Here is a 27,956-nt window from a genome sequence, read left to right on the forward strand (position 1 = left end):
ATTTAAAGCCGAATTTCACACGGACCTCATGTTTATTTAGGAAATAGTTGCATTGTGCCTTACATAAATAATTTACTCATGTTTTCAAAATCTCAGGCTATATTACTGCCCTGTGGTAATTGAATCTTCATTAATCTGAAAGGTTATGTTTTCTTCATTATTTTAACTATTTCAGATCAAAGCCACAGCTTTGCATTTTTATTGAGACTCCCCTCTGGATGAGTGCTTTACCACTTGTCATTAGGATGATTTTTTTTTTAAGTGCATATTTGCTGTTCACCAAATCTGTTTCTAGAGTAGAGCATGCTCCAGATTGAGACCATGTGAGCCCCTGTCTCTGGAAACTCCGAGGTTGTGCTTTTCAGATGACTTCATAGAACTGTGCTTGAGCTTGACTAATTTCCCACGGCTCATCAGGCACACTGAGAAAGATAAATTGAAGACTGCACTGGACACTCTGTAAAGACTTAAGGCAAAGTAGGCAACCAGCATGTATCCTTGAAGAATTTAGACATAGAATTAGACCTGTGATTAGATGAAACAGCTACATTGACCTGTTCTCACAATGGCCAAAAGAGGGGGACACAAACTAAGGAACGTGACTTTAGTAGTTAGAAATGTTCAGTGACATTGTATAGTCTGGGGGTGGGAAACTGAAGCAAGGAAATAGTGGTTTGGGTTTTTTTTTTGTTTACTTGACCAAAATTCTGATAACATAAAATATAACTCATACTTAACAGCTATAACCATATCCAAACTCGAGGTGAATGATGACACTGTCAAAAGTGAAAGTAGGTTGAATTAATTATAATAATTAATATCTGTCAATTTGCATTGACAAAGAATCCAGAAATCTGTGTCCCCACCCCATTCATTCCTGTCCTCCACCCCATACATCTGTATACTCATCTTACCTATCAGGCACTTTCTCACTTTCTTGCATCTTTCCTCATTCTTTTCTCCCAACCTGAGGCAACTTTTATTCATTTCAATGAAGTCAAAATTACTTTTTCTTCTTCTTTGAATCTAACTTCAAAACCTACATTGGTTTCTCTTTTTTTTAGATTTTTATTATATGAATTACCTCTGGTTTTATTGATTGATTGATTGATTGATTGCTGTGTTGGGTCTTCATTTCTGTGCGAGGGCTTTCTCTAGTTGTGGCAAGTGGGGGCCACTCTTCATCGCGGTGCTTGGGCCTCTCACTATCGCGGCCTCTCTCATTGCGGAGCACTGGCTCCAGACGCGCAGGCTCAGTATTTGTGGCTCACGGGCCTAGTTGCTCCGCGGCATGTGGGATCCTCCCAGACCAGGGCTCGAACCTGTGTCCCCTGCATTAGCAGGCAGACTCTCAACAACTGCGCCACCAGGGAAGCCCCTACCTCTGTTTCATAGTTAACTTTTTGGTCAGATTCTTATTTGCCACTTGTTTCTCATGTGCTAGTCAATCCTTCAGGTATTTTAAGGCCCTCAAGGGTGGATCAGGGTCTCATGCTTGTTTCTGGCAAAATACTGTTTACTATAGAACCAGGCAGATGGGAACTGTTTATTACTTGATTTGGAATTTGGTGAATCTTACTTACATTTTTTTCCCAAACCTGTCTTTGGAATATTTAAGCCTTGTCTCTTTTTTTTTCCTCCTAGAAATTCATTTTATAGACAACATTCAACTTTGTGAACCTGAAAACTTTTGACCATTCCAAGTCTTAATGCCACACCACTGCTCCAGCGAATTTATACTACGACTGGTAACAATGGCCAGAAGCCTGAAGAATTAAAATGCCAACACCAAACCTTACCTTAACAGCTCTGGTCTATACCGTTCCCCCGCATTTTAATATATTATTTTGTTTTATAACCACTTCTAAATATTCTTGGTTATTTCTTTTCTTTGTTTTTTTTTTTTTTTTTTTTTAGTTAGAGAGTTTTGTTTTTTGTTTCCTGTTTACTTTGTGTACAACTACCTGCTTTCTGTGACTCATTTTGATCAAATGATAGTGAACAAAGCCAGCCCCAGCTGGTAAGGTGCTGTTCACTGGAACAGGTGCTGTTGTGCGGAAAGGAGACTCTGTGACTAATTTCGATAGTGGCTTTCCTTCTTCCGGATGCTTCCCATTGAGTTCTTACAAGTCAATATTTACAGAGTTCTCAGTTTGCAGTAAATATACTGGTATGAGAAAATATTAATGCAGATTAAAGGCGTTTCTTACATCGTGAAAATTTTCTAATGTTTGAGAATTTCATTGGGGCTATTTTTTGATATTGAACCCTTTTGACTTTCCAGTACTGTGACTTTTTACTTTTAGCGGAAAGTCCGGGAATCTCCAAACTGGAGAATTATGATGAAGTTCACTGACCACGCACTGTGTTTAGAGGCCCTGTCGCACCACAGTGCCGATGCTTCTCAGACACGGGCTCTTCGGCAGCATTCCAGAAATAGGAGGGGAGAGAAAGCAATATCTTCCCTCCTACTAAAATATTCAGGCAGCTTAAAAACCTTAGTGCTTTCTTTCTTAACATGTCCAACTTTCAGTACTTTCCATTATTTGAACACTCGTGTAGAACACTTTGCTTTGTATTAAACCTCCTTGTCTCCATGTAAAACTGACCTTTTGTTATTGAGCAGGTATATCTCTTTCAGATAGCGTGATGATCCACACAGGTGTGAGGTTGCCAGGACGAGGAGTTAGGGCCGTGGTGGTTTTTTGACGGTTGTAAGAAGGCTACACCATTTAAAGCTGACACCAGAGACCTGATAGGGACTTATTAACTGTATTGAACAGTCTTTCCTTTGCTTTGGCCCTATGTATAGTTATGATGCCAGATTAGATTCCTAGCAGCTTCAAGTTGTATTAAATGATATTTTACTTTCTGTAATACTGTTATAAAATAAAGTTTGTTTATTCTCTAAACTTGTCACTTCTCTTTTTATGAAGGTTTAAAAAGATAAGCTCAAGTCATACTGTCAGTCAGAAGTTCTAGTATTTTGTGGGATGTAGCATGTTTAAAATCTGTTATTCAGATCTTTTATAATTTCATGCTGCTGCCAGCATCACCGATTTCAAGTGGCTAAACCATTGTCAAATGTTTGTAAATCTATTTAGAATGCCAGTTCCTTCTGCTTGGTTACATAATCCACCCCAGCTTGTACAAGTTCTCCAAGGCATATTTTTGCTTGTTTTCTTTGTGTATTTTTTGTTTTGTTTCAGGAAGTATCTTAGCTGCACCATCTGAAACCTGGTCCTCTGCTTCAGTTTTGCTTAACAGTCCAGTGGGTCTTAGTGCATCAGGCAGAACGGGCTCTGCTGAGGGCTGCGTCCGTGTCTCATCAGGATGGTTCATTGTGAAGCTTTTGCCCAGACACATCAGATGAATTGCTGGATTTTCTTTCAAACGTTAAAAAGCATTATATAGCAAATGACCAACAGCGTGTGGTATATTCCATCTAAAACGTTCTATAGAGTGTCTTTCCCTAGTTGTTTAAAGTGAGCATGTTAAATATAATTTGCATGACTGTCTTCTTTGGGATCGGTTCCCACTGAATTATCTCTCACCTTGTGAAAGATCTTTCTCACTTTCTCTAGAATTATTACAAAAACAACTCCTCTCTGGGGAAGTATATCTCAGCAAGCCAAGCCTTAGAAATGTTATGGAACCAGATGTGACTCTGTAAATATAATTTTCATCAGAAAGTGTGTATGTATAACATTTGTCTTTAAAGCAGAGGTTGATCTGTCAGGGTTTTTTGAGAACCACATCCTTCCACATGGAAGGAAGTGATAGGAGGTAAGTATGTCTATAGCAGCTCCAGTGGAAGAGGACATGCATTGTTCAGGCAGGGCTCGGTTTTATCTGCTGAGATGGCAAGGACAGAGTTTAGGGTCCCAGAGGCATCTGAAGTATCTGTGGGGTCTTGATACCTGAAGAGCAGCTGAAAACAGTGTTGATCATGCCACCTGTGACTATGGCAGCAAGACTGTCTATTTTAGTATTTTGTAGTTCTTGCAAAATAATGCTCAGGATGTTATAATCTCATTCTGTGAACTGAGCCTTCAAAACCCCAAGTGATAGAATAAGAAAATAGGTCAACAGGGTTTCCTGCCGTGAGACGTCCAGGCGCTAGTTGTTTATCTTAAGTCAAAAGCAATATAATGTGGGGGTGATAAGCAATCATTCCTTTTAGTTGTACAGGGTTTTTATGAGTATTTCACATAAATCTTCCAGCGATCCTGTGTGGAACACAGGAAACAGAGCAATGCCTTTTCCACAGGCCACAGCAGGATAAAAAATGATGTTGTTAAAAAAAAATGTATAGAGTTGGTGAATTTTTGGCATTTCACTGTTGTGAGTAGCTTCTGTTTTCCTTTATGATGCACATAGCATTCCTCACTGCATAGATCACAGTTCATGGAGTGATCATCCCCAGGACTCTGGCAATGAAGCAAACTGTAGCATAACGACTGCCCAGCATGGACTTCATTACGTTTTCCCCTTACTTATGGATAAAATTATATAGTGTTTGAGAACATCATATAATTGAGAATTAAAAATAATAGGATAAGGAGGAGTGAGTCGTGGTTTAGGTGAAACAAGATTGGCCGTGAGTTGATGATTGCTGAAGCCAGGCGGCGGTAAATGGGGGGTTCGTTATATCATTCCGTTAGAATATTCCATGGTAAAAGACTAAAAAATGCCATAAAGCCCAATAATTTTGTAAAAAGGTCCTGTCTCCATGTACTGTGAGGTAGTACATTGCTCTTCCGGGTATGGTGCTCTGGTCAGTTTCCAGCAGAGTCTTAACGCACTTGCACTAGAGAATAGGACCGGGGTCTACAAGGTCTTGCACGGATCCTTGCATGCGCGTGCACCTGTTCACATATCTGCCGGGATTAGGCCACGATGCGGAGCTGGCCCCGGAAGAGAGCACGGTCGGCTGGCAAATCTGAGGTGTCAAACTCCTGACCCTTGGCCACAGGGTCAAAAACACTGACCCTCTGTATAGTCATGATGCCCAATTAGGTTTATAGTAACTTCAAGTTGTATAAAATACTTTGCTTCAAAAACACTGGCTTCAGTGCTTCGTGACCACCTAGAGGGGTGGGATAGGGCGGGTGGGAGGGAGATGCAAGAGGGAGGAGATAGGGGGATATATGTATATGTATAGCTGATCCACTTTGTTTTACAGCAAAAACTAACACACCATTGTAAAGCAATTACACTCCAATAAAGATGTCAAAAAAACAGACTGGCTTCAGACTCCTACAGAAGGGTGTTTGCCCTACTCTGAGTATCTGAACCATGTGTCTTCAGTGAAGGTACTTAACCATCTATAAAGGGAAGGTAGTAATACATCCCAGTGTAGGGGTGTTCTCATGGTTAGATGGAGTAAAAATGTATAAAGTGCCTGGTGGAGCTCCTGGCACAATAATGCCCTCCAAAAAAGTGATCGCTATGAGTATTAAACAGCACTGTGCGTGAGTTAACCCACCAAAGGCAAATTATGGGAGATACTGCCAGTCTGATCTGTGTTCTTGTGAGAACTTTACAGAATAGAACTCTGTACCCTCAGGAACTAGGTTACTTGGGAAGCCTGTGGGAAGGTTTTGGCTTGGAAGTTGTGTGGACCCAACTTCCTTGTGAGCCCTGCAGTGTCAGGAACCCCTTATGGTCTACTCATTCTCTGCTGTATGGCAACTAAGGTGGCGAGTGTAAAACAGCACAATCCTTTCCTAAGACTCTGGCTGCAGGCTTCCTAACCACAGATTCCTTGATGGACTTCAAGGGGCTAGGCTTTCCCACAGTATATACAAAATCATGGGTATATGCATTTTTCCTACAGAAAAAAAAATGTTTCCTATCTTTAATTAAATTCTCAAAAGTCTTCTTTATTACCTAAATAAAGGTTAGGAATCTCTGCTCTTAAGAATCTAGGTTTTGGAATATGGATTTGAAAATTTTTTTAATGGAAAGAATTTCAATCGTGTTAATTATACATAAAATTTCTTAAATACGTATTTCCTGTTTATGTTCTGCCGGGGTGAATGCCTTTGCGTAAACTCTGATAAATGCAGAGGCCTCTTCTGATTAGCACACTAATTATAAAGTCAGAAAGCAAGACTCAGAGCATTTGTTTGGAAAATTCTAACTTTTTATAAACAAGTCAGAAAATTGATTTCCAAATTGTGTTTAACCGTTATGAACTCTTATTCTGAGATACAGTTTTGCCAAAGACTTAAGATTCCAAGGAAAAGCTGTTGTTGGATGTGTGAACTTGCTTATCTGTTCTCAATTTTCCAGTTGCTACTAAATTATATCTAGAAAATACTGGTGGCTGTTACCTGGTCAGATTACTTGGAAGTTTTTTTTTTAAGGGGTGTAAATAATACTTCAGAGAACATGATGTGTGCCCATCCTTGCTCCATTTTCTGTTTTATCAATGTGTATAAGCTCAAAATGTGAAGAAGCAGTCATGGACTTGTAGTGTCCCAAGGCCAAATTTCCAAATTACCAACACAGTTAACGAGAGAGAGAGAGATGTTATTAACAATTTTAGGTTAGCTCTGTAAAAAAATTTTTTTTTCATTGAATAAATGGCAGTGTAACAGAACTTACAACACCCATTAAAGTATTTTATTGAAGGTCTCATGTTGGGGAAACAGAATTGGGAGTTTGCTCAGATACTAGAAATTAGAAATAAGGTTAGGAACTGTTGAGGTGAAACCACTTAGGAACATTTTTGGCCCCTGATGAAAGGCTTTGGAGCACAGGAGGAAACAGAGTATAGGATAAGGTAAGGAGACCACCAGCCTGGTCTAGGTGGCAACAGCGATGACAAGGAGGCAGGCAGTCCAAACTGGAAGGAACTCTTCCCCTGTACTCTAAGCAGGTGGAGAGCAAAGATGTGACCGGGCAGCTGATTGGCTGCGCTCTGTGAGGGACTAGTCAAATCCAGTACAATGCCTTCAAGCAGGTGGTAGAAAAACCCTTGGACTTGGTCTCTCTGTAGGAAGACTAACGTTTCTGTTCCTCTCTACATGTAAAGAACATTCATGACTCTACTCATGATTTCAATGGACATTCTTTGTACTCTCATCTCATTCAGCAGCAACAAAGGAATCAGGTCTTGCTTTACACAACATGTTTATGTTGAGAACATGTATGTTTCGAGCTCCTCTGTTACCATAGTAGCTGAGGTGCATTTTCCCTGGTAAGGCAGAGGTGGTGGAATGCATCCACCAGAGTCATCAGTCAGGCTTATGTTGTGCCTGTTTCCAGAAGAAGGTAGAGCAAACCCTGGTGGCTGAGCCACAGATTTGGCTGGCAGCTGGGAGTACGATGCATCCTTTCCACACCTTCTGTCCAAGAAAGCATTTTACATAAGCTGATTTCCACCAGAGGCTAAAAAGAGATCCCTCTCAGAACTGAAAGAATATTGTCATTCCTTCCATATGGCATGCACACTTATTCTAAATTACCTCAGTCTGGAAGCCCCAGGAGACATTTTCATTGTAATCAAATGCAATGAAATACAGAAATGAGTGTCTCCAGTTGAACAGTGAGTTTTATATTATGCAAGAAGTGCAAATGGAGACTAAATTCACTGGATGCATATGAAGAATTTGAGGCTCGGGGAGGGGGAGGGAAACAAAATATCTGGCTCTAGTGGCGCATTCTTGCTTTGGGTCGGCCAAACAATCTTTTGCATGTTTGTATTTCACTGCAGAAATTGGTGCATTTCTTACAGGTGAACAAATTCATTATGTTTTATAAAGTCTAATAGCCCGTTGGATTCAGATGCAAACATAAGAATACAATCAGACTTACACTTAGGACATGTTAAGTGTCTTTTGTTAATGTTAGCTAGGAAAACTGAAGAGCCCGGTAGTAATCACAATCTATTTGAACTACTACTTTGAATTAAATGTTTCTTTTCAGTTATCTAGGTTGGCTATTTGGGGTTCCCACTGGGAGAAGAATTGTGCTAGTGAAATGTTGACTTCTTTCCATATTTAGAAGTAGCTCCCCAATGTTTTGGTTTTAGAGGCAAAGTCTTGAGTTATTCTCCATATGAGTCCCATGAACTTTGTGTTCTTTCCTTTTCCCACCAAATTGCCAGTATTTCCAAGTCATGTCATGCTGAAAACTACTTTCATGGTGACCCATACCGAGTATCGAGAGACTCTGCTTGTTTTGTGGGTTCTCACAATGATGATGCGATTTGTGAAAGCAATTGGGAAAAGGGGAGAAGCAAACCAAGGGCCAGAAATGATGCCTTAAAAGGTGTCATTTCAGTGTTGCCGAACTTCCAGGGAGGAAGTGGGAACTCTCACAGCAGGAATCCACAGGCACTCATCTTTTGCTATTTATTTGATCTCTACCAGAGTATCTTCACCTCCAAAGTCAGAATAATGCGGGCTTCCACGGGATTATGTAATAATGATGCTTAAGAATTTTAGTTTGAAAATAGTGCCCTTCAGAGTAGACATAGTCCTATAAAAGTTAAAAAGTTACAATGTGCCTAGTTCGTAGAGCACATCCAACAAAATCTTACATTCTTGGGACTCGCCGAAGAACTGCTATTTAAGTCAAGTCTCATAGCTGTCCTCTTGAACCACTTCTCAGAACAAGCATCTTAGTATTCTTTTTGTCTTGCTGTGGTTCTAGTTTATTAACTATTTGCTAAGCCATTGACCTTCGCTCTCTGACCAGTAGAAATTGACTGTGCTTTAGCCATTGATCAGCCATTGATCAGTCCCCAACAGTCACGTCCGTTTCTCTCTCTGGTACCAGGAAGAGCTAGCCTTACGATTGTGTTGGTGATCAGGAGTCTGTGACAGTTCTTCATTAACTGAAAGGAAAAATACCAGTTAATACTGTGGAGGCAGCTGCGTGCCACTGGTCATTTACAACTCCCCAGGCGTTATTGGTCAGCATTTCTACTGTGGTGGCCCCAGCAAGTTACAGAAGTCATTGTCATCAGAGCAGGTCCTATTGCAGGATCTCTCCTTTCCTCCTCAACCACTCCCAAAAGAAATATAAATGCTTATTTCTAAGGAGTGGTCCTGGTTAGAGAGGGCAAACTACCACTGTAATAAAAGGTGTTACATGCTAAGTATATTTTATATTCAGTAGATTGTGTTGACTAAATGTATTAAGGCTCCCACATTCAATAGGCATTTATTAAGCATGTCTATTACCCAAGACCCGGGGATATGCAAATGAGTAAGATAGGGTTTCTGTCCTGTTCCTCCCCGCCAAAAATGTGTTTGGGTGTTTGTAAGTCTTTAGACCAGTCGAATTAGTCTCCTTTTTACCTTTTGGCATCTTTGATTGAAAACTGAGTGTCAACTTTTCGCCACTTACATACTCCTTATCCCCTTAAAATATAGCTTCAGTTAAAGCTACTGAAATATTAAAACTTATCTATGATGTCCTAATTACTAAATCTGGTGGCATTTTCCAATCCCCAGTTTTCTCCTCTGTAGCATTTGACATGAGCCCCCTTTCCATGATGCCCACCCCCAGTCATACTCCTCCCTTTGGCTTTTATTATGTATCATCTTTCTGTGTATTCTTATCTGCTCCTGTAGCTTCACCTGTTACCTCTCTGGCAATAGCAAATTTGAACTTTAGCCCTGAAATCCTGACAGTTATCCTTTGAGATCTTCCTGGTACGTCCAAAAAAAAAATTTTTTGTTTTCTTCCTCAGCACCACCAACATGAATAACTGAAACTATTTTTTACTCTTAATAGTTTATTTTCAGAATTGTAATTAATCAAATTATCCAAGCCGGAGACAAGGAGTTCATAATCTCATAGGAGATAATGTACTTTAGAGAATTGAACCTGAAAATGTTCTTTTTGGTTCCCACATCAAATCCCAGCAACTTATTCTTTGCCAGGCCCTTTATATGTCATGAACTCTAGGACATGAGCACTCTCTCTGACCTATTCTTTTCTGATTCCACACTGCTTGTCATCTCAGTTCAGAGAGGGTATATATGCACTGGATGGTAACAGGTCTTAGGTTACAAGCGGCTCAAGACTTAACAGCTAACGTTTCTTGATCACTTATGTGCCAGACACCGTGAAAAGCCTTTTCTCATTTAATTCTTGCAATGAAATTATGTTGTAGTCACCATTATTATTCTTACTTTACAGGTGAGCAAACAGAGGCATAGAGAAATCAAAATGAGGCAATTTGCCCAAGATCATAGAAACTGATGGATTCAGGATTCAATCCCAGGCAGTCTGACTCCAGAACCCACATGCTTAGCCACACAGTTTCACTGCCTTTCCACATAGATTATTGCTAGTTCAAAGGCATTGCTTGAGATAGCTCATGCCTTAGATTGTAGACTCACTGAAATATGAGTAACTTCTTCTCTCTTAACTACTGAAGGCTAACTGCACAACAGGTGCTTTGAATGAGAAGCCAGGATACAAATTCTAGAGTGAAAATGGGTGACCTGAATAATGACGTTGAAAGAATAGAACTAGAAAATGGAAAACTAGGAGAGAAAGCAAAACCCATCATTCCTCAATGAGTTATATCTACCAAGTGAACCAAATATCTGTGCCAGGTGCAATGAAGAAAGCTAGAGAAATAATTTATCCTTCTCCTGAAAGCGCTTGCAATTTGGCCATCATTTCATTTTAATGGGTCTGTTAAGGACAGTGCAGAGATTAGACAGGTGAGATTAGACAGGTGACCATGAAAACATCCGAGTTTGTAACTGTAGAATATTCTGCAGGCAATGAAGTTTTCCTTCTTGGGCCACAGGTGAAGAAATGTAATCTTCTTGACTCAGAGCTAAGTCTTTATGCAGAGGAATCACCATCATCAGTAATTAGCCCTGTTACAGAAAGAGATTGATCGAGTCCCCTCAAAACTTTTATAAAATTCTTGCCTTGTTTAATTCTCCCACTGTTGGCTCTCATGTTGGTGATGTTTATTTGCCTGGGCCAAGAGGATTCCTCCATTCAGCAGATACCTACTGGACACCTACTCTGTGTTCAATACTCCAGGGGTAGTGTTTTGGCTGAGAGGGCTAGCTCTGGAGCCAGACAGCCAGGGTTCAAATCCTGTCTCTACCATTTTCTCGGTGAGTGACCTTGGGTAATTTACTTAATTTTAAGTAAATTTTATATAATTAATTTTATTTCTAAATAAAGATCAATAATTTTATCTTTAAGTTTAATAATAGCTACTAGATATATTTTAATAATAGTTATTATAATGACACAAACACTGCCTTCTTAGAATTTATAAGTCAGCAGGGGTCATAATGACCAATGGTTGTTCAGAACAGGCACTGTTAAGAACCTTACGTGTATTGCCTCACTTAATCTCCACACCAACCTTACAGCTATGTCCTGCTATTATTTCTATCTCACAAGTGAAGAAACTGAAGCTTCAAGAGATTAGGTAGTGTGGCCATTGTTACAGACCTGGAATTCAAACCTCCATTTGGTTTGACTCTGTCATCTGAGATCTTAACAATTTCACTCTGCTAACCCTTAACTTACTCTTGACTTTTAGAAATGCTTATCTGTTTCCTTTTGGATTGCTGACTATCAAAACATATATATAAAGTTCAGTGAGAGATGCCTAGCCGCACTGTACATTTTCCATGCTTTAGTTAACTGTTTTAGAATGTCAATTGCTGAAGGCCAGAACCTGATCACTTACCTGACCTTATTTTATTTTATTTTACATCTAGCTTCATACAAAAACTTTCAGGCATTCAAGAGACACAATTTCTTTTCCATAGTGACTATTTTTGGCAATGTTGGTTATTTTAGCAAGCAATTTGTTCATGATCAGGGTGATAGTATTTTGAGCGGCACTGAAAGTAGCAGTTTAGGAATCTCAGGACTTGGGGAGATAAGATAATCAAAACTTCTACCCGAGGAGAGGTGACATGTCCCTGGCAGTGGTTGATGCAGGGTTTGGTGATGGAAAGTTCTAGACTCAGACCTCCACCTTAAGAGCTACTCCTCAAGGCAACTGATACAGATTGAAGAGTGCAGGATGTTAGAGAATTTTCTTTCTTCCTTTGTGAGAAGATTGATGTTCTCTACATACTAATTAAATTTACATGCACCATTACCTCCTAAGCCTTGAAGTACGGGGATTAATGAAGAATGATTGTGATACCATCACCTGCTTTCCATCACATCTTAAAATGCCTCTTGTTTGATGGACTAGGATTATGAGGTAGGCAAGATGACTTTCTGTACCAGGATGCAGGAATCGGGGGTTCTGTGAACACACTAGTTTATCTGTCAACGTCCCTTTCTTTACAGGGACAAAATAGGGATGATTACACTTGCCATAACCCTGGTTGCAAGATTAATGACATGACATTTGACCATCTGTTTAAAGTTTTTAAGTGGGAGCTGCTAAATAGAGATTCAAACTGGTGATATCTTCTTTGGGGCCAAGTGTTCTTATTTGCCCTCAAACTGGAGAGAAGATATTACTACTTGCCCTTAGGAAAGCAGCTACAGAAAGAACTATAATTTTAAAATCCACATGTTCTCAGGGGTTTTTTAATAAGAAAGGAAAATTTGGAATTAAAGGGATCACATCCACATAAAAATGAAAACATGTCTAGCCTAAGGTTATCTGCTAACACTGGAAAATGTAATCAGGAAAAAGGATACACAGATCCCATTGGGGGAGGAGGGAAATATAAGCAAAGGACGGTTTGAGGAGGGGTTTTCAAATTTGTTTTTAGTACTTTAATGGCATCATCCAACTTAAGAAATATTACTGGTTTTTGATATTGCTAAAATAGCTATTAACCTCTCGTATTAAACTAACATTTGCTGGGTACATTATTAACACATAGTCTATCAAATCACAGTGCAGTTTCATTCATTTCAATTACAGCAGAATAAACAGGCTCAATCCAGGACCCAGCTTTCTCATGTCCCAGTCACTTTAAGCTTCCTGAGGGTTTTGTTTTGGTTTGGTTTGGTTTGGCTTTGGTTTTGTTTTTTTTTTTTTTTTAATGTTAAGACCCCAGTTTCATGGTAAATTTACATCAAGCCATCAAATATCTATTAAGGCTTGACATTTGCCAAACACTGTGATAGCACAGTGTTGGCACATTTCCTTAGTAGAAGTTCAGCAGATGAGGAGTGTGTGCACACACTCACAGGAACACACGGGCACGTGTGCGCACACACACACACACCTGTCAGGTTCAGACGGCAGACCAAGAAACACATTGTAGTGTTTGTGAATCTTTCGGCCTGAGAGACAGAGACAAGCAATCACATGTCCAAATTGCTGATTCACACTTTGCCTGTCTGCAAGGGGCTGCAGTTAAGGGTGCCCACGGCAGGCCTTCAGAGCCTAGCACGTCATCCACATTGCTGGAAAGATCAAATTTTGCCACATTCACCACGGAAGGTATCTTAAGGGGGGTGCTTATTGAGAAGCATCTACATATCAAAAAGATGTGTGGCTCCAGGCCTCCCAGAAAAATGGACAGTACATGGACTTGTTCCAAATGTGTGCCATGGGAAAGGACTCTAACCCCTGCCTTGTGTGGCTTCTGACTTACCCTCCATCAGCTTGATCCTGAAGTAGGCAATGAGAAGGAACAGCAGCAAAGTCACGGGCAGGAAGATGCCAGAGAGCAGGAACCAGCCTGGGAGCTCTCTCAGGAACTCCAACAGTACGGGGCTCATTGCCATATCACACAGACCACGGATACCCCCTCAACCCCGGGCTGGTGGGGTTCACACTCAGATGAGGGCAGCTTCGCTGAGTCCACACTTGTTTTCTTCTGGGGCTCTGGCCTTTGCTCAGCACGTCTCAGTGGAACTTTTTGTGGACTTTGCTCTATTTAAACAGCCCCATGAATTCTGAGAGGATTGCTGGCAGGTTACTCTGTAACTCAGCTACAAAGTATCGAGGAATTGAAAGGTGATTCTCCCAGGCCATTCCAGAGATGAGTATTTATCTGGCAAGGTTGGGAATGACACCAGGAGACCTAAATTTCTTTGTATTCAGCTTATCTGATATGAAAAGTACCTGACTTTAAGCAAACCTCCTTGCTGTATATATTCTACCAATATATGCCCAGACGTAGGAAGAATTTTTTCTACATTTTCTAAATTTCAGAGAAAATATTAATTAGTAGCTATGTTAATGTACCTGTGTTGAGAAAAAGGGAATTTTCCTCCATACATAGTTTATACAACTAATAGCAAGGAAGGAGAAACAATTTTCTTTCCATATGTACAAACTCTTCCTAATATGTCCTACTGTGAATGCTTTTCTGAGAGGTACACTGGTTTATTCAGTTATTCAACAAAACTTTAATTCTACTACAACCCAACCTCTTGACTAGATGCTGGATGTACAAGAAAAAGTCATGGTACCTTCCCTCTGAGAGTGGAGGCAGACAGAGATAGAGAGAATGGCCATAAGACATAATGGTGGAATGGATGGTAATATGGGCCCTGTTCCTTCTCCCCCCAGTACATCAGTTTGCGCTTGCTGCTTTAGTAGCTGTCACTCTCAGCTGCTTCCTGCTCACACAGTCCTGTGGCCCACCCTTAGCAGTAGAAGGTGCCCCCTGAATGATAGTGATGTGGCTGGTGTGGTAACTACCAAGTTTCTGGGAAAAGATTAAAAGGACAATAGACTATGTTGACGCTGGTTTATAAACTGAGTTGAGTTGCCATCCACTGCTTTAGTGAAAAAATTTTGAAGATACTGGTCTACTAAACTAAAACCAACTAAAAAATCCTTTTTATCATTAAAAGGCCTCCTGGAGGATTTGGAAAATTTGGGGAGGGAGATTGGCAGCCACCTCCTTGGGCTGATTTCTCTTCTCATGTTGTTACCCTGTCCCCCATGGCCACTTGCGTGAGTGGCTAGTGGCTTCCCTATCAAGGGCATGCTGCTGTCAATGCCTCCTGAATTTTTCCATCAAGGGTTTTGCATGTAAATGCAGAGTTTTACTCCCAGCTGTAAAGTCAGCACCCTAATCTATAAAACAATAAGAATGGGGAGGGTCTCTGGGATGCCTAGCTGGCTTCCTAAGCAGTAAACAGTAAATAGATTTCTGTCAGATCTACCCCTACGTATTTCATATTTTATGCTATTGTAAAGAGTGTTGCTTTTAAAATTTCAATTCTTGATTGTTTGTTGCTGGTATTAAAGGTTTTCTTAATTTATTAAATATATCACATCACTGGGAACTTTTAGAAGATTACATATTAGGATTTGTTAAACACCCTTTAGAGCTTAAGAACTTTTATCAATAAAGACTCTTTTCCAAATTCACACTGGTTGCTTGGGTTAAGTAGCCCTAGCAGGTAGAAGGATAGAGATGTTTGAAACACTGGTAATCAGTCTATTTGATTGACCAGAATTTGGGGTGGGGTTCCATAGAGTGTACAATATGCTACCATAATGACAGCAGATTCTTTACCTAGCTTTTTACCATGTGGTGGGTGTAATCATTTATGTCACTGGAAAATGTACATCTGTGAAAATAGAGGGACATGTTACATTTGGGGTTAAATTCTCCTGTTGACTTCCTTAGTAGTGAATGAGCCCACAGTTGATTTACATGACAATTTATGGCACAAGTGATTACAGATGTTGATGTGAGTTCCTAGGAAACTACTCTTATACCACCTATTATGCTCTTAGTGACAGCTGGACAAAAGCCTTTTTTAGATAACTGTGACCTATTGAAGGTGATACCAAAACCACCAAGCCTCTGATTTGGATTCTGTATTCATCTGAATAAGCCATAAAGGATGACTCATTCCAGTGACATGGCATAGAGCAGTGAAGGTTCTGAAGTCCATCAGTGGAAGGTGCCAAGGTGCTGTTGACTGATATCTGGAGAATCAAATTATGTACAGCTGCAAAACCAATACAAAAAAATAAATACAAATGAAACTAACACATTTTAAATGAAGTGCTCTGATTTAATTATATGGGTGATGTTTTGCTGATGAAACACTGCTCACTGTAAATGTAGTAATGACTGCTCCAGTGTGGGCCTTTTGGGTAGGAAAGCCTATATTCTCTGACCCTTGTTAACTGCCCTTCTGAACTTGGTTCATTAGCCCATGTCAATTAAAGTAGTATCACTTGGGGTTTCCCTGGTGGAGCAGTGGTTGAGAGTCCGCCTGCCGATGCAGGGGACACGGGTTCATGCCCTGGTCTGGGAGGATCCCACATGCCGCGGAGCGGCTGGGCCCGTGAGCCATGGCCGCTGAGCCTGTGCGTCCGGAGCCTGTGCTCCGCAACAGGAGGGGCCACAGCAGTGGGAGGCCCACGTACCGAAAAAAAAAAAAAAAGTAGTATCACTTGGCACCAGTACTACAGTCAACACAAAAATAAGGGCTCTGAAATCATGTGGCAGTGGTAGGTTATAAGGTACTCTTTCAATAAAAAGATAGACATGGAAGTGACAGTGAAGAATTTAAATTCTTTGTGAACTTTGAGAAAAGGTCCACAGGCCTTCATTTATTCATATTTCAAGTAACAAATATTTATTGAGGGTTTAACATGTGCCCTGGAGGCACTGATTTGGGGCTGTGAACATAATCATGGATGACAAAGTCCCTGTCTTTATGGAACTTACATTCCAATGGGATGTAGTAGTATACACCCCAGGGAGTAGTATAAACACTTCCCATGTTCTGTCTCATTATAGTCTTATAACAACGCCTTTGAAGTAAGTACCAATTCTGTAAAGCCCACGGAGCTTTCATAATTTATCAGTGATCACACCACTAGAAAGTGACACAGTTGGAATTTGAACCCAGACCCCAAACACTTATCCATTATATTCTACTGCCTCTCAACCTCCTAGAGATATAGTGTCAAGTTATGATAAGCGCTTTGCAGAAAAAAAAAAAAAAAAAAAAGCAGGACAAGGAGAGAAGAGACTAACAGGAAGTGTTACTTTTAGGTGGGTGGTCAGGGAAGGAGTACTAGCCTGATAGAGCTGCTGTAACAAAATACTACAGACTGGGTAGCTTAAACAACTGAAATTAATTTTCTCACAGTTCTGAAGACCGGACGTCCAAAACTGAGGTGCTAGCAGGGCTGGTTTCTGTTTAGACCTCTCTCTCTGGCTTGTAGATGGCTGGTTTTCTTCTTGCTGTGACCTCACATGGCCTCTTCTCTGTGCCCGGGTACCCCTGGTTCTCTTCCTTTCCTTATAAGGGTACCAATTGTATCAGATCAGGGTCCCACCCTTATGACCACATTTAACCTTAATTACCTCCCTAAAAGGACCTATCTTCAAATGTACTCACATTGGGGGTTAGGGCTTCAACATATGAATTTTGGTGGGGTAATCAATTCAGTCCATTACAGAAGATTTCTCTGAAAACAGACTTTTGAGCAGAGTCTTGAATGAGAAGAAAGATGGAGCCATGAGCATATTTAGAAGAATGGAGTTTTAGGCAGAGAGAACAGCAAGTACCAAATTCCTGAGATAGGGATGTTTTTGGTGTGATAGGAGATGCAGAAGTAGGCCTACTGTGGCTGGAGCACATTGAGAAAGGGGAAAATTGGTAGAAAATACACTTTTGAGAAACTGATCTAGAAACATGACGACACTGACAGTCGCTCAAGAAAATGTGCCCACAGGGTGGTCTGTGAAACTAATTCTACCGCATTTTATTAGGCATTGCTTGGAAAATGGTTAAATAAATGTAGAGAATACTGGAGTAAGATGATTTCTTTACTGCAATGTTTCTTAGAGCCTTTAATTTGGTAGGGCGCATTGTGAATCCTCAAGAGGAATACAGCATGAGTCTTTCCCAAACTTACTGGACCATTGAGTCCTTGTTGCCAGGAGAATCTCAGGAGATCACGGTCTGCAGAGCATGCTTTTGGGTATCGGCCATTAGGTAAGAAGATTTGTCTTGGTGCTCTGAGTATCAACCCTACCCTGAGTATCAACCCTACCCTAAGTATCAACGTATAGGATTGGTATTCTTAGGAAGGGAATGGTGGATAGGAATCAAGTGATTCTGAGAAATTATGGGGCTTTTTTACTTCAGTTTTTATAAATTGTACTAGCACAGACTGGCCCCAACAATTCAAGAAGCATGAACATTGTCTGATTCATTAAATTCTCCAAGTATCAGACCCTCTCACTTTACAAAGTTATTTTGTTTATAGGAAAATGATCTTGTCTCATTCATGAAACTCTTTGCAAGTTATTTTGTTCATGGGAAAATGGTCATTGGAACATGCCCACCTGAAACAGTTTCTTTGTAATCCTGTCTTATTTGGGGTGGTGATACAAATTAGATGTTTCTGTTCATTAACAATGGGCTGTGACAGGAGTGGGTAGCTCTCTGGGAGTAGTATAAGGATGAACGTTTGCACCCCAGGGTCTCCAGGGAGGGTAGGGCACTTTGACAAACCAAAAGTTACTTGTTACTTGAACATGTTTAGAACATCAGAGATGGAAATTCTGTTCAGTTCAGCTTTTCTCTCCATTCACCCATTATGCTTTGGTCAATCAACATGACCAAATAAGATATAAAATAACCTCTTATTTTATATCTCTCATATAAATAAGAGATAAGAACAGAGACTGATTTATGCTAATTTGAGTTAATGACGTTTAAATTTCAGCACCCCTCATCTGCCTGGACCCTTCCAAGACCCAGGGAGGGATACCGAAAATATGTACACGTGGTGTTAGTTTTTGTTAGCAAACAAAAGATATATTAGCTGCAATAGATATCTTTCCACTCCAGATTCCCATCTTTCACACTCTTTATGTCAGGAAGTGTTGGAGCAGCCTTGGAAATTTTGGGAACAGCTCTAGGGGGAAGATGAGTTGGGGACACATTTAATTTGGGTTGGTGGAAAGTTTATGTGTTTTGCAGTTGTTTCTGTATATAGTTAAGTTGTAGTTAGCTGTCTTGGTGTAGCAATGACTTTCAGAGGTACTCATACCACCCCCTGTGCTATAATTCTTTGCATTGTGACCCAAATTTTCAGGGGCAAAAGGTTGTATCACAATTTGAACATGTCCTATGCACTTAACTTCAGAAGTATGTGGGAAGTGGGAGAGAAATAGGATTTGAAATGTATGGGGCCAGAAGCTGCTGTGGAAAATTCTTCCAAATCTCATGCATGTAGAATTATAAGTGGAAGATTTGATTTTTATTCCTGCTCAGTCAAGATGAAAGTTCTCTCCTGCAGTGTATACAGTTATAAACACAATATGCATTTTGGTGTTAATGGAGTAGAATAGAATTTGTCAGAACTCCTGTGTCTGAGGATGAAAACCATCAGCAATAATACTACAAACAGTAAGTGCATCTTTGTGTAATGTTGCACATTTTAAAGATCCCAAAGCACTGGGTTACATTTTAGGGTGTGTGAGAGATCTTGTCTTGACAAAGTGTGGCAGTTCTGGACAAAAGAGAGTACTGAATTGGGACCTGAGGAAACCCGTGTTCCAATAACAAAACTACATGTATACCATGTAGTATTTCTACATGTATTTCTGAAAGTTCAAAGTGTGTAATATAAGGGAAATTTGATTATATGGTTATTTAGCAATTAAAAACACATTTAATTCCTCTTGGAATTCCTTAATTTCAGATTATTTTTGTGTGTTTCAAAATGATGGATTATACCAAAATTCAAATATGATGAGAGGGAAAGTTCCCAGTGGAGGCCAAAATAAAAAACTGAAGGATTGACAGAAGCTCCAGAATGTAAAAAAATTTGCTTGATTAGCTTTTTAAAATTTGTAATTTATTTCTTTTCTCAGTCTACGTAAATATTCACTTTCATCCAGTTTTTTGTGTTTGCAGTTTTGTATTTTTTTCTCTGATATAGGGACCTTCAAAATGTATAAGCTTCAGACCTGGGTATTACCTGGGTCTGCTGCTGGGTAAGAAGAGAAATGTTCGAGAAGAATAAAGCCTGAGACAAGTACTGGAGAACCTTGCTCTAATTTCTCTAGTTTATGCTTCTTACCATAATTTCAGGAGGCTGACCCCTTCTCATTGGTCTCTCTGGCTATTTGGAGGCTCTTAAAGGCAGTTCTAATTTAGGGGGAGGTGGTGAAAGTGATTCTGCAGACTCTGTCAGAGACGAGCTTTACCCAAGCAAGAATTAAATTTAACCCAGATATCATCAATTGATTTTATGGGTTTTTTTTTGTAAATTAAGACTCAGCCTTTTCCTGTAATATAATATTATGCTTAAATATACATCCCGGAGAAGATAATCCAGCATAATGCCATTACACAGGTTTATAGCTGACCTTTGAAATCTAAATCTAAATTTTCTTTGAAAAAAACCCCACAATTTTGTTTCTTTTTCCCTTTAGAAAAAAATCCTTGCGACTTCTGCAATATCCAAACAGTAAATCCAGTGTTCATTTAGGTCCGAGAGTTTGCAGATGACTGACAAATCTATCGTTTTGCACAAGCCCTGCTTTCTGTCGGAGAGCTGCTGTTTAGAGATTCACTGCTACAACACAGGCAAAATTCTTTCCTTAGCAGAGTCGGTATAATGCACAAGTTTGTATTAATCACTAAGGGTAACCTAGAAGGCCATTGCTAGAACTTTTGGCCAAGGTGGTAACAGGAAAATAACAGCTGTTTGTATAAAGAAACTAGGAGCTCATTTGCACAGCTATTGGAGGCAATAGGGAGATTAATGCATGTTGTCAGTTATACAGGTTTAATTTGACTTGCGCTGAAATAGCATCAATACACATCTCCCCTTTGCCGTTCATTCCTTCTGAATGCTGATTAATTTACTCTCATTTCACCCTGACTGCTGCCAGGCAGTAATGAGTTGTAGCCATCTGGCAGTCCTATTTTATCTTGCCCATTGCCCCTAAAAAAAGCAGAGATGGGAACAGTCTTTTCCTGGGCATCCATCCAGCTGCTCAGAGTTCCCAGCCCTCTTCTTGGGGAATTCAGGGCAGATATCCATCCAGACAGTGAATTCTTGAACTGGCACGTGGTTTTTGTGTTGAAGCTGGTGAGCCAAAGCCTCCTAATTTCAGAATTGGGAGGGATGTATAAGAGAGCCTGTATGTCAGAGTTAACAGTTAAGCCACGTAGAAAGAGATTTGTAAAGTACAGCTACTGCTATAAAGTGGTATTTTATAGATGTATAATAATACAATGTACACAGAGATAAGGCTCTTTACAGACATATAAAGCAATACTGTTAATAATGTCTTAACTCCTGAAAGAACAGGAAACCATCTGGTCTCAGTAATTGCTTCCAAATATAATTTTTTTCTTTTCATGATGTCTTCAGAAAAATCAGACATATTACCTCATTATGGGCAAAAGAATAATAAATAAGATTGACATAAATTTGATTCTATTTCAAGGACACTGTTTTTAAAAAATCCACTTTATTGAGGTATAGTTCACACACATTAAATTTTGCCCATTTAAGTCTATATTTCAATGCATTTTGACACATTCACATACTCATGTAATCATCACCACAATCAAGATATAGAATATTTCCATCTGTCTCCCAAATTGTCCTTCTGGCCCTTCCTGGTCAGTCTTCACTACCCCAACACCAGGCAACCTCTGATCATCTGTCAATGTAGATTAAATTGACCGTTTCTACAGTTTCATAGAAATGGAGTCTTACAGTATGTATGCTTTTGTGTCTGACTTTTTTGCTTAGCATCATTCATCCACACTGTTGCATTTTTTAGTAATTGATTCCTCTTTATTGGTGAGTAGTATTTCAGTCCATATCTATTCTATATCACAATGGATATGCCATAATTTGTTTATCCATTCACCTGTAGATGGACATTTGATTTCCAATTTTTAGCTATTATGAATAAATTTGTGTACATGTCTTTGTGTGGACATATATTTTCATTTCTCTTGAGTAAGTACAGATTTGAATAAGAACAGAATTTCTGGGTCTTATGGTAAATGTATGTTTAACCTTATAAGAAACTATCACACGGCCTTCCAAAATGATTATGCCATTTCACAATCTCACTAGCAATGAAGGAGGAGGATTCTAATTTTTCCACATTCTCACCAACACTAGGTATTGGCATCTTAAAACACTTTTATCTGTGCTAATGAGTATGGAGTCCTATTTCATTATGCATTTAATTTGAATTTCCCTGTGTTTTAAAATATAGGTTTTATTATTATTCAGGTATAACAAGGTCAATAGATCAGGAAATAATTGCTATAAGGGTCAGCAAGGACCTAAAATATTAAAACATAAAAAATATAGAATAAAAAGGCATGATTAATACCCCTAATGACTAACGATGTTGAGCATTTTTTCATGTGTGTATTGGCCATTCACATAGCTTCTTTTGTAAATTGTTCAAATTTTTTGCCTATATTTTTATTGTGTTGCCTTCTTAATGAGTTATAACTAAATTCTTTATAAATCATGCACACAAGTCCCTTGTCAGATATTTGTATTGTGAATATTTTCTCCCATTTTGTAGTACATCTTTTAATTTTCTTAGTAATGTCTTTCAAGGGGCTTAAGTTTGAAATTTTGATGAAGTCCCACTTAATTTGTTCTTTCACACTTTTTGTGTTTTATAGAAGAAATCTTTGCCTACCCTAAGATCATAATAATTTTCTCCTATGGTTTTTTGTTTGTTAGTTTGTTTTGTTTTATTGGGTTTTTTTTTTGGCTGTGCAACATAGCTTGTGGGATCTTAGTTCCCTGACCAGGGATCGAATCCTGTGTTTTTTCTAGAAGTTTAGTAGTTCTAAACATTGCATTTAAGTCTGTGATCCATTTTGAGTTAAATTTTTATACTGCCTGAGGTAAGGGTGAAGGTTCATTTTTTTTCCCCAAGCAACATTTGTTGAAGAGACTTTCCTTTCTCCATTGAATTAAATTGGCATTTTAATTTTTACTGAAAATCAATTGACTATATATGTGGGGGTCTATTTCTAATTCTTTGTTCTGTTCCATTGATCTGTAGGTCTATTCTTCTGCCAACACCACATTCTCTTGATGACTTACTGTAGCTTTACAGTAAGTCTTGAAATCAGGAAGTGTAAGTCACCCAAATTTGAATCATTTGACTATTCTAAGTCCTTTTCTTTTCCAAAAAATTTTAGAAACAAATTTACAAAAAAAAAAAAAAAACTGGCTGAGATTTTGATTGGAATTGTGTTGAATCTAAAGATCAGTTTGGATAGAATGACAATCTTAGTAGTATTGAGCCTTCCAGTTCATAAATATGGTCTATATTTCCATTTATTTAACCTTTTGAATGTTCTCTCAGTAATCTTTTGTGGTTTTCAGAGTACAGGTTTGCATATATTTTATTTAATTTATTCCTAAATATGTCATGTTTTGGATGCTATTATAAATGGAGTTAAAAAATTCCACTTCCAATTGTTTGCTGCTAGTATATAGAAATACAGTTAATTTTTTAATATTGACCCTGTATCTTAAAACCTTTCTAAACTTGCTTGTAAGCTTTAAGAGGTTTTTTGTTGTTGTTTTGTTTTTTGGTAAATTCCTCAGGGGTTTTTATGTGTCATATGTACATAGAGTTTTACCTCTTTAAAAAAAATTTTTTTTTTAATCTGTATGCTTGTTATTTCTTTTTCTTGCCTAATTGCACTGGCTAAGGCCTATAGTACAATACTGAATAAGTAATAAATGTTCTTTCCTTGGAAGTTATTCTGCTTAGTTTCTCACGGTTTCAATCTTGCATGCTTACATTTGTGTTGGACAAATGACTCAAGAGGATTCCTAGGCAGATTTTTGAAACTGTTTCTCTGCTTAGCTCTCTCCTCTTGGGGACTCTGCTCTGCAAATTCCAGCTTCCTTGTTCTCCCCAATTCCCAGTCTCTGAATCTTAAACTCTTAGGCTCTGTTTGGGTTCACCCTCCCTGTCCTGCAATCTAGAGACTGTCTTTTAGCAGAAAACCTGGGTAATGGTAGGACTCACCTTATTTTTTACCCTACTTGTAAGGATCACAATCCTCTACTGTCCAGTGTTTGAAAATAGCTTTTTCTGTGTTTTATCAAGTTTCCTAGTTTACAACAGGAGGGTAATTCTGCATCCTGTTACTCCTTCATGGCCAGAAACAGAAGTAGATACTATTTAATTTCTAATTATCTACCAGCTTATTATTATTATTAATTTATTTTTATTTCAAAACTTGATGTGTGACTTAGCCAGTTTTGTTCTGGTAAGAGAAGGGAAATTTTGTCCAGTGGTTCTCAACCTGTCTCCCATTAGCCTTACTTGAGAGCTCCTAAAACATTCCCATGTTCAGGCTGCTCCTTTGGTGATTCTGACTTAAATGGCATGGATTGTTTTTAAAGCTCTCAGGTGATTATAGGTGTCACAAAAAGTTGAGAACTACCAGTTTACTCTCAAAACTCTACAGAACTTGCCAATGATGTGTTCCTTGGTATCCAGGTGTGACCAAAATGGCTTACAGGTGTCCTGAGTCACAGACCTATTCATCCCTGGGGACAGCCAGTCTTAGCCAGAGCCCTTGACCCAGCAGGAATCAGCATCCTCAGTTTACTCCAACGTGCCACACAAATGCCATCATTTCCTGAGTGTGTTGTGACTCTAGAATATTGGAGCTTTAGAAGTAAACCCTCCTTCAGTCTCTCTCATCTTCAGGTCCCAGCTCAAACATCACAAAACCTTTCTCTGACCCCTCAAGGACCATCCTTTTTCCTTCTCACCCATTCCCTTCACAACACATGTGTACTTCTATGACAGCAATATTAGGGTTTTAAAATCTGTTTCTATTTAAGATTTCAGTCCCTGGAGGGTAGAGGATGGTTTCTTTAATATCTTCTTGTCCTTCCTATTACCAAGTAGAGTGTTTTGGTTTCTTTAATATCTTCTTGTCCTCTCTATTACCAAGTAGAGTGTTTTGCATTTAATATTTATTCTTTTTGGGTAGGCCATTTTGGAGTTTAATGTTTGGAAATGTTCTGTGGGCAAAAATATTTTGTCTTATTAAAAATATATTCTGTCAATGTATGTTTTCTGATTTGCTGTAAGTCAGTTGGGTGGGAGAGGAATACAAAGTCTGTACTTGGTGTTACATTATTTATAGTGGCCCTTGAACTCGGTTCACGTCTCTAATCTTTTTTCACAATTAATTTTGTCCTTTAGGGAGAAGAATTTGGTATTGCCTTTCTACCTTCAGGTATTTATACTTCAGAAATAAAATGGATTTTGATGAATTTTGCTCTTTATACCATTTTAGCTTTTTAGGTCCAGATATTTTTATTAGTTGAGATTATTTTTTTTAATTAGTCAATAAATAAATTGGATGGAAAATGAATTTCTGTAGGGATAATTTGGAAGAAAATGTGAATGTTCATTGATATTCTTGTTGGCATAATCTGTTTGGCCACATAGCACTTAGCTTGGCATGTTTACTCAATTCTTTTTTTACATTAACATTGACATGTCCAGGATCACTCTGTTCAATATGGTATCTTTGCATAAGTTAAGGAAATTCTCCCCATCTGAGCATTGCTTGGCAAACAGGGCAAAGCCTGCATCGTAACCCACTCACCTGGGTCAGGAATCCTTGTACAGGGAACTATTTGTACAACCTGCCATGGTAGCTCTCTGATGACCTCTTTACTTTTAGGACAGTTTGTTTCTGTATAATTTGGCATATTTCCAGGAGATAAACATAGACTTAACATCCTCCAATGGGTATAAGACGCATGAGTACTAATTGTGAAATTAACGTTGGAGGCAAAAATTAAGGAGGTCTTCACTAGAGTCATTTAAATCTCAGTTGCATGATTTCTTCTGTGGAAAAAGGCCCAAAGGAGATCAAAGATAGAAAATTAGGTAAATATTTACCACATGCTGAGGCAGGGGTGAGGAGACCTGTGGGAGCCAGACACTGAAAATCACTGGCTGATGTCTTCCATTAATGGCATGTTTTTGTTGGCTAAGACACAAAGGAAACAGCACATTTGCCAAACGGATGAACATGCACTCACTTAACTTCTGGCCACGAAGAAAAAGGGTGAGGCTGTCAGCTGTCAGGGAGGAAGAGCCAAGGACAATGCCAGAAAGTGCCAGAGTAATAGTAGGAAAGGACCACACATGGAGTCCCTTTGTGAGCTAATGACTCTGAAATCTTTAATTTCTCGCCAACCATGAAATTTAATTTTGATGTGATAAGCGCTACACTTATCCACTGACCACGAACTTGATGCCTTGGAGCCACTTCTCAGATTGCACGCAGGGAAGGGAATGGAACAATAACACTTATTGAATAGCCCTGTTTGCTCTCCAGAGCATCTGATGCCTTCACATACATTGTCTCATTTAAAACAATCCTTAAATTGTTCCATTTGACCTAAAGAGGAAGATGTTGTCATTGGCAGAAGGGACGAGTTGGATGTTTCTGTTATAGGTTTTGCTGGATGGAAGTAATGAATTTCACTTAGGCTTGACTGTATTTTTCTAGTTGCAAATCACAGTGAATGATGGTCTTAAATAAATGACCTCATTCATTAGTACATGTTTTCCTTTCTTTTTTCACCTACTGGTCCTGGTTCTGTTTTCTTTCCCCCTGCTGATTTTCATGATCTGCTTTACCCCTTCTCTCTTTATTTCTGGTTAACATCATGTATCGGTAACCTGCTGTGTCCCCAAGCCCTCAGACCTAATTTGTTATACAGGGCTCTTCTCCAATCAGGGTTCCATCAGAGGCTCTCTGAGGTTTTTATTTAATGGGCTTCAATCAAGGTCATTAAGAGAGATCTATTCTGAAATTATTTTTGCATATTTTTCCTTTTGTTTCTTAAAGTAGAAATATCTTCACAGAAAAACAGGAATCTCTGTCTCATCCTCTCTCCTGGTTTATTATTCTTGTTAAAACTGAGTCTGGGCTAATGGATATTCATATGGGGGATTAAGTGAACAATGTAAGAGAAGAATATTATGTTTGCTATTATGATTGATTTAACCTGTATTGAAGAAATAGAATAGATATAAGGTACTACTCAGCGCATACAGGTGATGGAGGGCCAGGCCAATAGGCCTATAGAAGTCATACCTCAAGGAGAGCTCGTTGGATCTTTGGACTTGGCAGATGCTGTCTTCCAATGTCTGACTATGTAGACTTTATATACAAATATTCCCAGTGCAAAGTCATCACTTTAAACGTTTTGATTTTGAAAACCCTGTGCAGTTCAACATTAGGAGGCTATTTAAAATATTCATCTCTGGTTTTTTGTCAAGGACAATCTGCCTTCACTTTCTTGCTTCTTTACATTTAGATCTTCATGTATCCAAGCTCCAAAAGTGAGGCCTCTCCTCTTGAGGAGCAAACAATTTAAATATAAAATGTTATAAAGGTACTGAACAAACTGCAGTAGGGAGGGGGATGTTAATCATGCCTTTTTATTTTCTGTAATTTTAATGCTTTGACATCTTGGAGCCTTGCTGATGCTGGAAAGGCTGCTCTTCCCAGAGCTAGCCAATTCCTAGAAATAGTAAACAACTTCACTACCAGAGAGCATGCCTTTCATATGTAAACTCACCAATCCAGAGATCACACAACTCTCCTCTACTGGGTGTTCAGACTCAGGGCTAATATTACTCTACCCTAATCACTCCAGGGCCAGGTACTAGACAGCTAGAAACATCCCTATACGCCAGAGCCTGCTGAAGTTATTCAAAGTAACCAACACTAAGCCTTCTTACCTTGCTCTGTCTTGCCTTTCTGGCAGAAAGGACAATAAAGGCTCTTGTTCACAGTTTTCCCATATCTCTTCCCTCTTGCATCTCCCTCCCTCCCACCCTCCCTATCCCACCCCTCTAGGTGGTCACGAAGCACTGATCTGATCTCCCTGTGCTATGTGGCTGCTTCCCTCAAGCTATCTATTTTACATTTGGTAGTGTATATATGTCCATGCCACTCTCTCACTTTGTCCC

The 27,956-nt window shown here is 39.2% G+C and overlaps 2 protein-coding genes across 16 annotated transcripts in view; one reads left to right on the top strand and one right to left on the bottom strand.

The window, feature by feature from the left end:
- The window catches only part of EPB41L2 (erythrocyte membrane protein band 4.1 like 2), a 275,854-nt gene that overhangs the window by 215,431 nt on the left and 32,467 nt on the right, over nt 1-27,956 (top strand). For 14 of the 15 annotated variants that reach the window (XM_082633258.1, XM_082633256.1, XM_082633250.1 and 11 more), the window contains one exon: nt 1,645-2,912. The exons of the other annotated variant lie outside the window; for it this stretch is intronic. The gene's annotated coding sequence lies outside the window, so the exon portion shown is untranslated. Of the gene's footprint in view, nt 1-1,644; nt 2,913-27,956 lie in introns of those variants that run through there. 15 annotated transcript variants of the gene reach the window in all.
- On the bottom strand, nt 6,469-13,786 carry SMLR1 (small leucine rich protein 1). The gene is made up of 2 exons (XM_082633979.1): nt 13,578-13,786; nt 6,469-8,848 (listed from the first exon to the last, which is right to left on the bottom strand). The coding sequence occupies exons 1-2, from the start codon at nt 13,708-13,710 to the stop codon at nt 8,763-8,765; spliced, it is 219 nt and encodes a 72-aa protein (XP_082490105.1). The 5' UTR covers nt 13,711-13,786; the 3' UTR covers nt 6,469-8,762.

Source organism: Mesoplodon mirus (genome assembly GCF_964341445.2).
Source record: "Mesoplodon mirus genome assembly, chromosome: 10".
NCBI classification, from domain to species: domain Eukaryota; kingdom Metazoa; phylum Chordata; class Mammalia; order Artiodactyla; family Ziphiidae; genus Mesoplodon; species Mesoplodon mirus.

Bases quoted from the DNA above. Each gene is read 5' to 3' on its own strand.
- SMLR1 (XM_082633979.1), bottom strand. From the start codon at position 13,710: ATGGCAATGAGCCCCGTACTGTTGGAGTTCCTGAGAGAGCTCCCAGGC. The intron at 8,849-13,577 runs GTAAGTCAGAAG...TTTTCCTTTCAG, and splicing joins CAGGATCAAGCTGATGGAGG to TTAATGAAGAACTGTCACAG.